Raw genomic sequence first — 13,359 nt, 5'->3', positions numbered from 1 at the left:
ATATGACTTGGCCAACTCTGAGGACTAAACAGCTGTTCCCTATATCATAGAATCATAGAATTATTAAGGTTGGGAAAGACCTCTAGGATCATCTAGTCCAAACATCAACTCATCATCACCAAACCAAGTAAAACATGTCCCAGAGTGACACATCTACTCATTTCTTGAACACCTCCAGGGACAGTGACTCCGCTACTTCCCTAGGCAGCCTGTCCTCTGCCACATCATCTTTGCTGAGAAGAAATTTTCAACCTTCCAACCCTTCTTGTAAATGAGTGCTACACTGGAGAGCCTCCAGTTGTCTGGGACACCTGATTGACCAGAACTGTTGATAAAATGATGGAAAGTGGCTTAGTGAGCACGTCGACCAACTCCCTCAGTATCCTGTGGTGGATCCCATCTGACCCTATGGACTTGCAATTGTCTATGTGGAGTAGCAGGTCATTAACTGTTGCCTCATGAATCACGAGGGGTTTATTCTGTCTTCCAGCTCAAGGTTCTGACTACTCTGAGAATAACTATTCTGACTACTAAAGACAGAAGCAAAGAAGGCATTGAGTACCTCAGCCTTTTCCTCATCCTGGTGGCAATGTTTCCTCCTGCATCCAATCAAGCATAGAGATTCTTCTTGGCCCTCCTTTTGTTGTTAATATATTTGTGGATGAGGCATTTCTTTGAATAGTCATACATACATTGGAGGCTGCTCTTATAATACACTGCTGATGATTAACTATCAAAACTGGAATCCATTGATTTTCAGAGAACAGAGCAACTTAAAAACGATCTCCCTCTAAAAGCAAAGAAAGCAAAGTACTTTAAAAAAAAAACAAAACAGAAGTTAAGGAAGAACATCTATGACACTGTGGCTTCAAAACAATAGCAGCAATTCTTACATGGCATCAGGCATTTTCTAAAGAGGTTATTTAAGTCACTGGAAGACCTGAATCACGCTTCTCTTTACATCAAAGAAATCACATTGTTTCTCCTAATTTAAACGCATACAAAATCCTGCCAAATTTGTTAACTATCCTGATTTAAAAGTCTGTAAATCATTTTAGATAAATAAAGTCCTATATTCTCCTTCGTAACAAAAATTCTTCAGGCTTACTGAACTTTCATGACCTGTACCTGCTGTATAGTAAATGGCATATGCATCTTAGGACATCATTACTTAGTCACCATAAAGATAAGTCCTCACAAGTTAGAAAATTTAGGCTTTTTCTGACCAGAGGAATATGTAAGGTAAATGCCAATGAAGCTTGAAAAATGATGAAATACAAAAACAGTTATATAACCAGCTGTTGGATATGACCGTAGGGTCATGTCTATCTATTTTAATTCATATGATCTCATAAAAACATCACGCTTTCCTTTCCCATTGGGAGCAAGAGAGCTATATTAATTCCTTCAGTTCAGATATATTAGGATAGCAGTACACATGATGGACATTACCCATGTTGCTGGTTTCAAGGCTTCTGGGAAGTTTCTGGCCCCAAGCAGAAATACACCAGAAATTTGTCACAGGAGATGCTTATTTCATTATCTGAGGGAACTGAAATCTTTCTCAGGCACACTTCCATTAGCAGTGTGGGTTATTAGCTTGGCCAGTTATGTCTTATCCTATATACTAAAGTGACATTGTGAAATCCCCCATGACTTTCATCAGGATGTCAATGCTAAAAGCTTAACCCTACACTTAACCTGTACCTCTGCTGCTGAATGTCCAGATTTCTGTCACGAGGACACCTTGGTAGGCAAAAATATCCAGAGAAAGTCAAACTAAGAAAAAAAAAATAATTAAAAAATATATTAAATAAATCAAAGTTCAAGTTTCCAAACAGAAGTTTCTCACAAATGATTTGTGAAATTAATGAGCTACAAACAGCAGCATCTTGTGCTATCTCGGTCTCCCTCTTTTTCTGCTCTAAGAAGTAGGTTATACATGTCATATTTAGGCAATATTTCCTGTCAGACACCTATGGCAGTGGATGTCATGCATTTACTATCAAAGCAAGTATAAAATATTAATTTCTTATTAAAGATTTAGTTAAGTCAGATATGATTTCTGCTTCCTTTTATCATTGGGATTGGTGGTGAAGAGTGATTTGTTTTATCAATACCAATATCCACAGGATACAGCAGTGCAGAACCTGTGCTTTCCACTGCTGATAGTCATTACACTTAGGTAATTGTACTTTCTCTTAGTGTTCAGAACATCCACAATTGTCTGGAAATGTCCTTGAACTGTAAAAATTCAGGGATTTCTTCCCCTGCACAACAGCAAAGTGGCTCAGTCTTCTTATCTTTTAAACATCTTTACTTGCTCAAGGAATTAATTGTTAGTAATTAAGTGAAAAGCAGGCCATTACATAGCACCAGACCATTTAGCTCTATGTAGGGCAGGCATTCTTTTTTCTTACAGGGTATCTTGCGGGGAGAAAGATGGCCATCAGGAGGCAATTGCAGCATGATAATAGACTGAGCATATTTAGCTCTGAAACTTTGGACTAAGGTTGCCAAAAGGAAAGTCATGTGATTTCCACCTTCCCCTGTCCCCCCCCTCCCCCCCCATGAGATCTTTTGCTGTTTGTACTGTTCTTTAAGCTTCTCCTTGGACAATGGGAAGTGGAAGATGAGTAGGTGAATACAAGCCAAACAAAATTACACCTTTTTTTTTCCTTTCTCATAGAATTGCTGCGCACTGAAGCTTTTAACTGCTGCATGTGGAAATGAAGACACTTATCCATATTCTTTCTTTTCACCCCTGTAGATAAGTTTTTTTTTTTTAAGTTTGAATTTTCCATGTTACTGTTCTCTGAAGTAGGGACTGCATTCCTTTAAGGATAATTCACAGCCTACAACTGCAAACAGTGGCCTTTCAGTAAGGGAGATCACAGAATCTGTTTCCTTAACCCCTAATAGTGCAATATTTCTGTAGAAATGTCCTTTCTGAAACCCTAAATAATGAAAAAAAAAATAAGCCAGCCTGAAGCACAGCACTGACAATAGGAAACAAAATGCAAATATCCTCAGTTGCTTCCAGTTCTGAAATCTTGTTAACAGCGCAAGGTGCTTCAGTTCTTTATTTTTAGTAACAGAGGCCATGCATGCAGAGGGATTTCCCCCAGCCAATCCATCCCAGATGGTGTGAGCTGCTAGATACGGCAAAAGATTCTGTGGAAGAGGAAAGGTCAACCATCTGCTGAGAGGCCTTAGGACTTTGTGTGTGTTTTTCCTTCTGACCTAAAGGGCAGATGCTTCTTAATAAGCTGATAGCATGGTACAACAAGATAACAAGTGTTAAGATACCAAGCAGCTTGCTGATGCAAGCGTGAGACAGAAAAAATCAATTCATACAAAGGCTATTCACCAAAGGCAGACATCAGAGGTAATGCATATACAAGTGATGTCCACTTCTTGCAATCTTGCCATAGCATGTATGCAAAGATGTGAGAACTGTCTATGACGTTAGTCTATAGAAGACAGCAGACTGGGCTCAAAACTACACAACACAGCAGGCAGTGTCTTGCCTATTTTTCCAAGCACATCCATCTTCAAAAAACAATAGTAGTCTTGCTTGCTTTCATGGGTATCTCTCAACGCAGGACAAACATGCCTATATTATTAAGAGTGAGCATGCAAGTGTGCATAGTCTGCATTAAAAGACTAAACACAGCTGTGAATATTATTCCTTCAAGAGGCTGTTTCCATTTTTGCTATAGAGGATTCCCAGGAAATATATGAAAACTGAACACAATATTCGTAGCGAAGAGACATATGGAGAGAAGGAGTGCCACTTTTCAAGTAGCTTAACTAGACAAATAAGGCAGCTGCTTTCAAATAGCTCACAGGTTTTAAAATGCTGCAAACAGTCTTGATATGTACTTTTACACAAGGTGTGAGCAAGCAGTGGAGGTTCGGGAAAAACTGCATTTGATTCTTCAGCATGCATCACCTGCTTATTTCCATGGATATGAATACGAAAACATGCTCAGTATTACAAATGAAAGGGCAGCATCAATTTTGTATCTGGAGTCATAGTTAGTTCCTAGGAATGGGTATGAAGCAGTCAAAAGAATATAACCATTTACATATTTTGAAGAGACTTATTATTTAGACATTTCTTTTTTAGAAATAGCAGAGTCTGCAGAAAGATGAAGCCCTGTGACAGATGGCAACCATTATCACCTAATGTGGCTCTGCAAGGCACTTCTCTGAATGTGATACACAAATATGAACAGAATGGGGACTAAATGTAAGTAGATACTAAAACTACCAGTACAAGCAAATTAAGATTGTGTATACCAGTTTTGGCCACTGGGATCTAGCAGCAGTAGATTTAGAAAGCAGTCTGCACATAACAGTGAGGAGGCTATAAAAGGCTGGTATCACTGTAGTAAGCTTGTTTGGATTTAAGCCAAAAGACACTTACTTGATGCATGCTACTGTAAAAAAAAAATACAAAAACATTAGAAGCAGCAGGAAGCTAAACAGCTTAGCAGGACATGCAAGGAACAGCAGATAAGTAGGATGAACATGCAAGTGTATACTACTGTGCGAACAGTCCAAAATGATTAGTGATCAATAGTAAGATATTCTGCTTAGAAAAATAATCCACAGAGTTACCTATTTCCTTGCTTCAATGAAAATGACCACCCCTGAACTGAACTTGAAATAAAGAGCCTAATACTGCATATTAAACTGGGCAGAGTGTGACCTTCTGCTAGCTTGGTACTACAGGAGGGACAGCGGGTGCTCCAGAAGAGGCTCAGATGACTACAACAGGGCTCTGGGTCTGCAAAAAAATGATGTGGAGCCTGAGAAGAGGCTTTGTGCGCCTCAACATGGAGCCTTAGCACCTAGAACTGGGTATCTGGACTCTCCACCTTAGGGGCTGGATCCCCCAAAAGATGCTTTGATCCCACAAAATGAGTGTTTGGTCCCTGAAAGGAGACTTTTGGTCCTAAACTTCAGGCCTTGGCTCCTAGGACAAGGATTTGGGAGCTCAAAAAATGGGGCTTTCCTCTTGAGGAAAGCACTGGGAGCCTCAGAAGGTGATTTTGCATCTTAAAAGGAAATGGTGGGCTCTGAAACTAAGACACCGCACCCTGAAGGTGACAGCCTGGGATGTCCAAAGGAGCATGTAAGAAATACAATGGCAACTTTGGATCCAAACCAGAGGCTCAGGGCCCTGACAACAAGGATTTGGTCATGAAAAGGAGACCCTGAGCCCCAAACCTGGAGATTTAGGTGACCTGAGCGTATTTGGGTGCACCCCTGCTCCCGCAAGGTCACGGCTCAGCCCTGCACATTTCTGCCTCAGCCTCACTATTGTGGTGGGCAACCAGAGTGTTTTTTGCAAATGGAAGGCTGCTCCCTGCTGCACTCAGAGAAGAAACCTCACAGGAACAGCACTCGTTTGTGTTACAGCACACACGCACCCCACCACTGCTGCTCCTGCCCTATAACAACCCAATGCTTAACCAACAGGTTCACTTTTTCCCTTGCTAGAGAAATACGGGCTACAGATTAGGGACATTCATACGAAAATAACACCCTTATGCTGATTTACTGTCACTCCTAACATCTTTAATGAGAATGCCTGGGTACATGGTTTTGTAATTGTTTGCATTGCAGTACTAACACCACTGAGGAAATCAGGCTCAGGGGAGGCCTCACTTCATGGAACTCCCTGAAAGGAGGCTGTAGCCAGGTGGGGGTTGGCCTCTTCTCCCAGGTAACAGTGATGGGACCAGAGGGAACGGCCTCAAGTTGCAACAGTGGAGGTCCCTGTTGGATATTAGGAAGAACATCTGGGCTGAAAGAGCGGTCGGGCACTGGCACAGCTGCCCGGGGAGATGGGGAAGTCAGCGTCCATGGAGGTGCTCCAGAAGCGTGGGGATTTGGCCCTGAGGGACGCGGGCAGTGGGCAGCTGGGGGGTGGTCGGTGGGACTTGGTGATCTTAGAGGTCTTTGCCAACCATAGAGATACTGTGATTCTGTGAGTCATTGATTGGAACAAGAGGTAATCAGTGGCCAACAGCCCACAAGTAAAGCCTGGAGAACATCACGGCAACACGTAAACACTCTATTGGATAATGATGGAGCCACAGGCCCTGTAGCATTCAGGTGGGGCCAGGAGGGTGGATGTGCCGCCCAGTGCCTTCGGCAGCACCAACACGCCGGGTTCCAGAAGGGCTGCATCCGGCAAGAGCAGCCGCCCTCCTGCTTGGGTGTCCTCAGCCCTGTGAGGTGTGATGGCAACACAGAGGGTGGCACGGAACGGCCATTGTGACTTGCGGGCTGTGGAACAGAGCTGAGGCTGCAGGGCTCAGGCCCAGCTCAGTGCGACTTGTGAGGTGAGCAGGGAGGAAGGGGCTGCCTGAGGCTGCCGAGGGAGGGAGGAGGGTTCCCCAGCACTCAGGGTTCTGAGCTGCCAACTCATCCTCGTCCTGCATCTCCCATAGGTTGGCACACAGAGGACAAAGCCTGGTTTTGCTGGGACAGACACTCTGCTAGTGCTCACCATTTGTTCACATGATGTCTGAGGGGACACAGGAGGCCGCCGGCTCGACTGAGCTAGGTGAGAGCAGAGTATCCCTGCATGCAGCTCCCCGCTGCCGGGCAGAGGGGTGCTGAGTGTCTGCCTGTAGCGGAGAGAGGAGGTGGGGGCACGCAGGGGCTCCCATCTGCCGCAGGCAGGGCCCCTCTGCTCCTTGGCCAGGGGGGCTGCGGTTGGGCTGTGGCTGCCCACTGGCACTGCTAGGCCTATGGTGCCCCTTCCCCTCCATGGCCTCCGGCCCTGCCCCTCAGCTGGCACAGCCTGCATAGAGCAGCCCCTGGGACAGCCCCCGGGGGCACCTGGCCCCACAAGGCACTCACGACTGTTACTCTCTCCTCTCCAGCATGTGTGCTCTGTGGCCGAGTGGATGACAAGCCATCCATCTTCGGCAAGAGATATGAGATGTATGGGCTGTGTTTCCATGCATATTGTGTGGTGAGTTCCCTCGTGGCTTCTGACACCTTCCTCCAACCAGCGGTTCCCTCCTTTCTGCATTAACAAAATCACGCTCTTTCCTCCTGTACAGGGATTTGCCAACGGTCTTTGCCAGCATGGCATAGACAATCAAAACAGGGGACTTTTCCACATTGAACACCTCATTGACATGATGAGGGTGGCAGCGCAGAAGGTGAGCACCGGACCGGAACAGGGAGCTTGGTGCCAGGAGAGGCACGGCGAGCTTAGCCTGGTCCCCAGAAAGCAATCCCAGCCCCTCCTCCCAGCTCCAGGAGAAATTCCTGCTCTTGCAGACCAGCCCTGTTCACCAGGCACCTCTGCACAGTGCCACCCAGCCCTGCCCGCATCCTGCGCCCTGCCCAGAGGTGCGGGGCCCGCTGCATAAATCCTGAGCCTGCAGCTGATGGGGCTGCTCTGCTCTTTCCAGCTTTGCTTCGTCTGCGGCAAAATGGGGGCCAGCGTCACCTGCGCAGAGCCGGGCTGCACGCGGAGCTTCCATTTCCCCTGCGCCCAAGAGGGTCAATGTGTCACCCAGCACTTTGGAGACCACAGGTAAGGGCTCCCAGCCTGACAGAGCCAGAGCCAAGGCCTGGGGCTCCTTCCCATTCCTCTGCCCTCATCGCAGCCCTTCTCACCTTGCCCATCCCTTCCATCTTCCCCCAGGTCCTTCTGCTGGGAGCACCTCCCGCACCAGCCAGTGGAGACAGCACCGATGCAGGACACCACCTGCATCATCTGCTTGGAGCCCGTGGGTGACAGCAGGTCATATGTCACCATGGTGTGCCCAGCCTGCCAGCACGCCTGGTTCCACCGGGCCTGCATCCAGGTAGGAGCCCTCCCCTCGCCCCGTGGGCACCGCAGGCGCTCAGCAGCACCAGGCCCGGCTCACACTCAGCGCTGCTTGTGTTTCTGCTGCAGAAAATGGCCAAGAGTGCTGGGCTTCGCTGTTTCCAGTGCCCTCTCTGCCGAGACAGAGAGAGCTTTGTACAGGAGATGATCAACTTGGGGATCTACATCCCAGTCAGGTTGGTGTCTTTCAGCCAGCTCTCGAGACGGGAGGGCACAAGAGCTGTGCCCGCCCAAGGACTGCCCCGGCAGGCCTGGCCCTTTGCTGCAGGGCTGGCTTTGTTCAGTCTTAGTCTCTTGGCACTCAGAGCTCATCACATTCCCACTCTTCTCTGGCAGGAAACCCAAGTGGGAGCGCAACCGTGCCTACGCAGCACTGGGAGTTCGGCACGGACGCTGCGATGCCAGCGACTGCCGTCACCCCCATGGCAGGGAGCAGAGAGAGGGAGAGGGGTGAGTGACCTCAGCTGCCCTCTGGGGCTCTGCGTGGCATCGCAGCCTCACCACAGGCTGCGGGAGCACAGACCGAGCACCAGAGCTGTGCCGGGCACTCCCTGGCTCAGGGCACTTTGTCCTCACGGCCACAACCCGTTGCTTTCCACAGGCCCTGGCAGCTGCTCCTCTGCAGCTCCTGCGCTGCACAAGGCACGCACCGACTGTGCTCCAACCTGAGTCCCAGCACCACCAGCTGGGAGTGCGCCAGCTGTGCTGGAGAGGGCACCGGTAAGAGGCCAACAGCCGCGTGCTGCCGGGCTGGGGCCAGGCGAGGCCTCGCTCCAGTCCCTTTGGCCCACGACGTATGGGAGCCCGTCCCACCACGGGGCTGGAGATTTGTCCCGCTCACCTTCCTGTCTTTCCTTACAGCCTCCGGCACCAACCCGGACAGCGCTGGCCCCAACACCGCCAGCCAGCAGGGACCGGGGCCGTCCCAAAGCTCCGCAGGACAGCAGAGCAGCAGCTCCGGCACCACCAGCCAGGCACCGTCGGAGCCGGATCCCACTTCCCAGGTGCCTGAGCTGCTCTCCGGGCAGCCGGGGCGGGCGCGGACTCGAAGCCGCTCGCCCCTCGATCGTCGGGCTGCAGACACCGACAGCCAGCCCCGAAGACGCCTTAGGAGCCGGTCCAGGCGGCGAGGGCCAGCCCAGGGGCGGAGCCGCTCCCGGGCACCACGTCGGGCCCGGCGCATCACCAGCCGGCCCCGCTGATGCCGTAGGAGCAGCCGCGTCCAAGCTCCGCTTCCTATCCAAAGTCATCACGGAATTGTAGGGGTTGGAAGGGACCTCTAGAGATCATCGAGTCCAACCCCCCTGCCAAAGCAGGTTCCCTACACAAAGTCATCAAGTCATCTGAATCCATCCCGATAAAACTGAATTCCATCATACCACTGTCAGTTTTCTTCTGCTCTGCCTTTCCTAAGCTGGGCAGTTTTAGGGGAGTCAGCATCCATGGAGGTGCTCGAGAACCGTGGGGATGTGGCACTGAGGGACGCGGGCAGTGGGCTGTTGGGGGGGGGGATGGGCATGATGACCTTGGAGGTCTTCGCCAGTCTTAATTCCATGACGCAAATATCCGACAGGTTTTGGGTATTCATTTACCTACCTTCACTACTACTCACATGGAAGCCAATGCAAAGTCAGCCTGAGTTTAGGTGATGCTCCCGCCAAGAACATGACCAGCCAGAGCAGCACTGTGGGAACAAAACACCCAGCTGAACCCCATGGTTTGGTGGCACAAATCCAAGCTAAGGGCTTCAAGCTACTGTCAGCCCACACACTGCTCCACAGCCAGGAGTGCCCAGCCCCGACAGCAAGCGCAGAGTCTGACAGTGCATGCTGTGCTTACATTGGGACCCCACGGTGCGCTACCACCGCTGCATTTCAGTAAGGGTAAGCAACCCATGCATCAGTTTGGTGTATTCTTTAATCACTCTGCTCAATTAGAAACCCCACGCCATGCTGAGCATCTCAGTAAGTGAAACTGCTCTTAAACATCACATCCCCCTACACACGGAAGGACAGAGAGTGTGCCAAGTTTGGACCCCTGACAGCGTCCTTGTGAGCAAACAGCTGCGTTGTGATGTGAGGGTCTGCAGGTCAGGCTGTCCTGCCCTGGATGAGCCCCAGCCAACCCCATGGCCTTTGCACAAGTGGTCTTTTCTGTACACTGCAACATGCAGCCTTTTAAAGCATGGTAAATGTCAGATCAAACCTTCCCTCGAGACAGTGCTCAGCAGAGAAGGACCTGGGGGTCCTGATGGATGAGAAACTTAACATGAGCCAGCAGTGTGCTCTTGCAGCTCGGAAAGCAAATGGCATCCTGGGCTCCATCAGGAGAGGGGTGGCCATCAGCGATAGGAAGGTGATTGTTCCTCTCTACTCTGCTCTTGTGAGGCCCCATCTGGAGTACTGTGTCCAGGTGTGGAGCCTTCAGGACAAGAAAGACAGTGAGCTGTTGGAAAAGGTCCAGAGCAGGGCCATGAAGATGATCAGGGGGCTGGAGCACCTCCCCTATGAGGACAGGCTGAGGGAGCTGGGCTTGTTCAGTCTGCAGAAAAGAAGGCTGCAGGGTGACCACAGTGCAGCCCTTCAGTACCTGAAGGGATCCTATAATCAGGAGGGTAGTAAACTCTTTGAAAGGGCTGATAATAGTAGGACAATGGGAAATGGTTTTAAGTTGAAAGAGGGAAGATTTAGGTTGGATATTAGGGGAATGTTCTTTACTAGGAGAATGGTGAGGTCCTGGAAAAGGCTGTCCACAGAGGTTGTGGATGTCCCGTCACTGGAGGTGTTCAAGGCCAGGTTGGATGGGGCCCTGGGCAACCTGATCTAGTAAACATGGAAGTCTGGTGGCCCTGCCAGGCAGGAGGGTTGGAGCTTCATGATCCTTGAGGTCCCTTCCAACCCGGGTCATTCTGTGATTCTGTAATTTTGTGATTTGGAAAGCAGTTCAACCAAAAACATATTCCAGGTGACTTGAATAATTTTCCAAGGATGTGAATACCCTTATAAATAATATCAATAAAAGAAACTAAGCTGGGAATACAACATGACTCAAGGATAGATCTGACTGGCAGGTAGACTATAAGTTATGAAAAAGAAAAGTTAAGGTATCAACACTCCAGATTACATCTACACTGACTTGGTTTCCTCTTAAGTGTAATTAAAAATAATCAGGAAATTGATACTTCATGTCTGTCATTCTACTCATCACTTAATTCCTTCAATGTGCAGTGCATCATCACCATTTAGCATATGGCATTGATTTTTAACATACTGTGACAGTTTCTGACACAGATTAATGATTTCATGGTAGCTTCTGTGCTAGTGACTGCTTTGATATTTTTGGGAGTAATTTCTCCTGCAAGCATTAGTAAATGTGAAGGCCTAAGCACCAAGACCTTCTGTGCCTCTTTATTCCCAGTCATTCTATTTTCAGTCTGTTTACTTAGAGAAGCTTATAAACAGCAGAGAAACAGAACAAAATGGCTATCATATTCCCCAACCTACACACCAATAGTGCATCGTCTGCCTCAAGCCTTACAAGGGACAGCTGAAGCTCTGACAAATGCATACACCAAGGCAGAAGTTAGTGGCATAGCAGTCTCTAACCCACACCCCATTTGCAGGAATCACTCTGCCTGCTTCCTGAGTACTAACAAAAAACTCCACTGCCACAAAACAGACTCCACGCAAAACCACTGACAGCTGCATTAGCAAAGCACCTCATGGTTCTCTATATGGCCATTGTGGTAGTACTAAACACTGCTGACAATTTTCTTCCCGGGGCAGGGGAAAGATATTTTCAGCATGTAAGACAGTTTTATTACACCCATCTCTTAAATAATTTTGAAGTATGTTTGTCATTTTCTGTAAGTTATGCATGCCTTGGGAGCATAACCCCGTTAAAAACAGAAGGGTGGCTCTGACACATAAGCTGAAGATATTTTAAAAGGCAGCTGAATAAGTGAGATGGCTCAGGAAATAAAAATGATAGACAGAACATCCTGAGCTACAGGACAGCTCTTATTTCCTAACACTTAATGAAAAAAAAAAATCATAATATTGTAAAATATGCAGCCATTCCTCTTTAGAAACCATATTTGTGTCGATTTATCTGAGAGACACCAACCAGAGCCCTGAGGAACCTGACCCACAGACTTAGGAAAATCAGACAGAGCAAAATCAAGCAAGCTCATGTTCTTCCCAGAAGGACCAGAGGATACAGGGCAGATCCCAGGTGTGCAGATATGTACGTGTGTATCAGGCTTCTAAGAGTGACTGCAAAACCAGTAATAAATAATTACTGTTTCTGATCTCTATTGTCAATTTCTGTTTTCTGAAAAGAATACTGAGAAAGGGAAGGAAAAATCTCTATGGGTTCACATCTTTGGTTTCTGTCTCCTGCATAATCATTAAGATTTTAATATAAAACACTGACAGTCCCCCAGTTCCCCAAAACTTTGCAAAACAAAGTAAAGCAGTTCTTTTTGAGAGGGAGAAACCGTTTCATTTTGATTTGGAGAAGTCAGCAAATAGCCTACAAGGCCTAAATTATGGTTAATGACCCACAAGCTTTTCTAGCATTAGGATAAAATCCAATTTTTATATCTCTATGAGCTTACAGAATTGATCTAGGTGGAATCAGAGTAGCTGAAAATGACCTGGAATGTAAATAGCTGATAGTCCCTGGAACATAACCATTCATGGCTATTTTTTGAGGAAGACCAATTAAATTGCCCTACCTCTTTTGTTGAGAATATCATCTGAGTTTTCTCCTATGCTGCTTCTGAAGTTTAGACGGACCATTTTCCCCCTTTGTTAGGAAATCTGTTACCCCACAACAAATAGTGGCAAATTCATTGTTTGGTTACCACTTATACTTAAATCCAAGATTTGTTACTGAGTGTATTGGACAGTACAGGAGAAATTTTGGTCAATTATTCTTAGCAGATGCACAGGAAGATAAACCTACTGAATTTGTTCCTAACTTTTCTCTTGGACAGTCTGATTTACTGAAATGAAACTAGCTAGCATAGTAATATCTAGATTTTATAGAGTACTTCTGTCCTTCAAGTGTAAAGGTTTAATATATATATATATTTATAAAGTGAGTCAAAACTATTTGACCAGGGTCACAGATTGTATCACTGACAGACTAAGGAAAATGAGTTCTGAGTCCCAGAGTATCATTCACTTTGGAACAGAGATGGAAAACATCACTTCAAAAGGAAATATCAACCCCACAGCAATGAATTTAGTTAAAGGAGAACTTCCACCTCCTTCTCATGTCAATTATTTTGATTTACTTTGAACTTTGTTCATCCTATCAATATCTGTGTAGCCTCAAAGACAAGAGCAAAGGAGAAAAGCATATGGCTGAGAAGCTCATAAAAGGTCACCATGCCCTCCAGAATTTCCAGGCATAAGCACAGTGCTGAAATATTTTTTCAAACAAAGCACAGAAAGTAGAATTTCTTTTGGATTTGCTTTTAAATG

At 47.1% G+C, this 13,359-nt stretch overlaps 1 protein-coding gene across 1 annotated transcript; it reads left to right on the top strand.

The window, feature by feature from the left end:
• The first annotated feature begins 5,858 nt into the window (after window positions 1-5,858).
• Window positions 5,859-8,321, top strand: LOC107317453 (E3 ubiquitin-protein ligase PHF7-like). The gene is made up of 7 exons (XM_085524725.1): window positions 5,859-6,001; window positions 6,814-6,997; window positions 7,089-7,190; window positions 7,446-7,570; window positions 7,682-7,844; window positions 7,937-8,043; window positions 8,204-8,321. The coding sequence occupies exons 1-7, from the start codon at window positions 5,859-5,861 to the stop codon at window positions 8,319-8,321; spliced, it is 942 nt and encodes a 313-aa protein (XP_085380851.1).
• The last annotated feature ends 5,038 nt before the right edge of the window (window positions 8,322-13,359 follow it).

Source organism: Coturnix japonica, chromosome 1, assembly GCF_054131305.1.
Source record: "Coturnix japonica strain WE chromosome 1, WE-NBRP24, whole genome shotgun sequence".
Lineage (NCBI taxonomy): Eukaryota > Metazoa > Chordata > Aves > Galliformes > Phasianidae > Coturnix > Coturnix japonica.
This window is presented reverse-complemented; position numbering and strand designations above follow the sequence as displayed.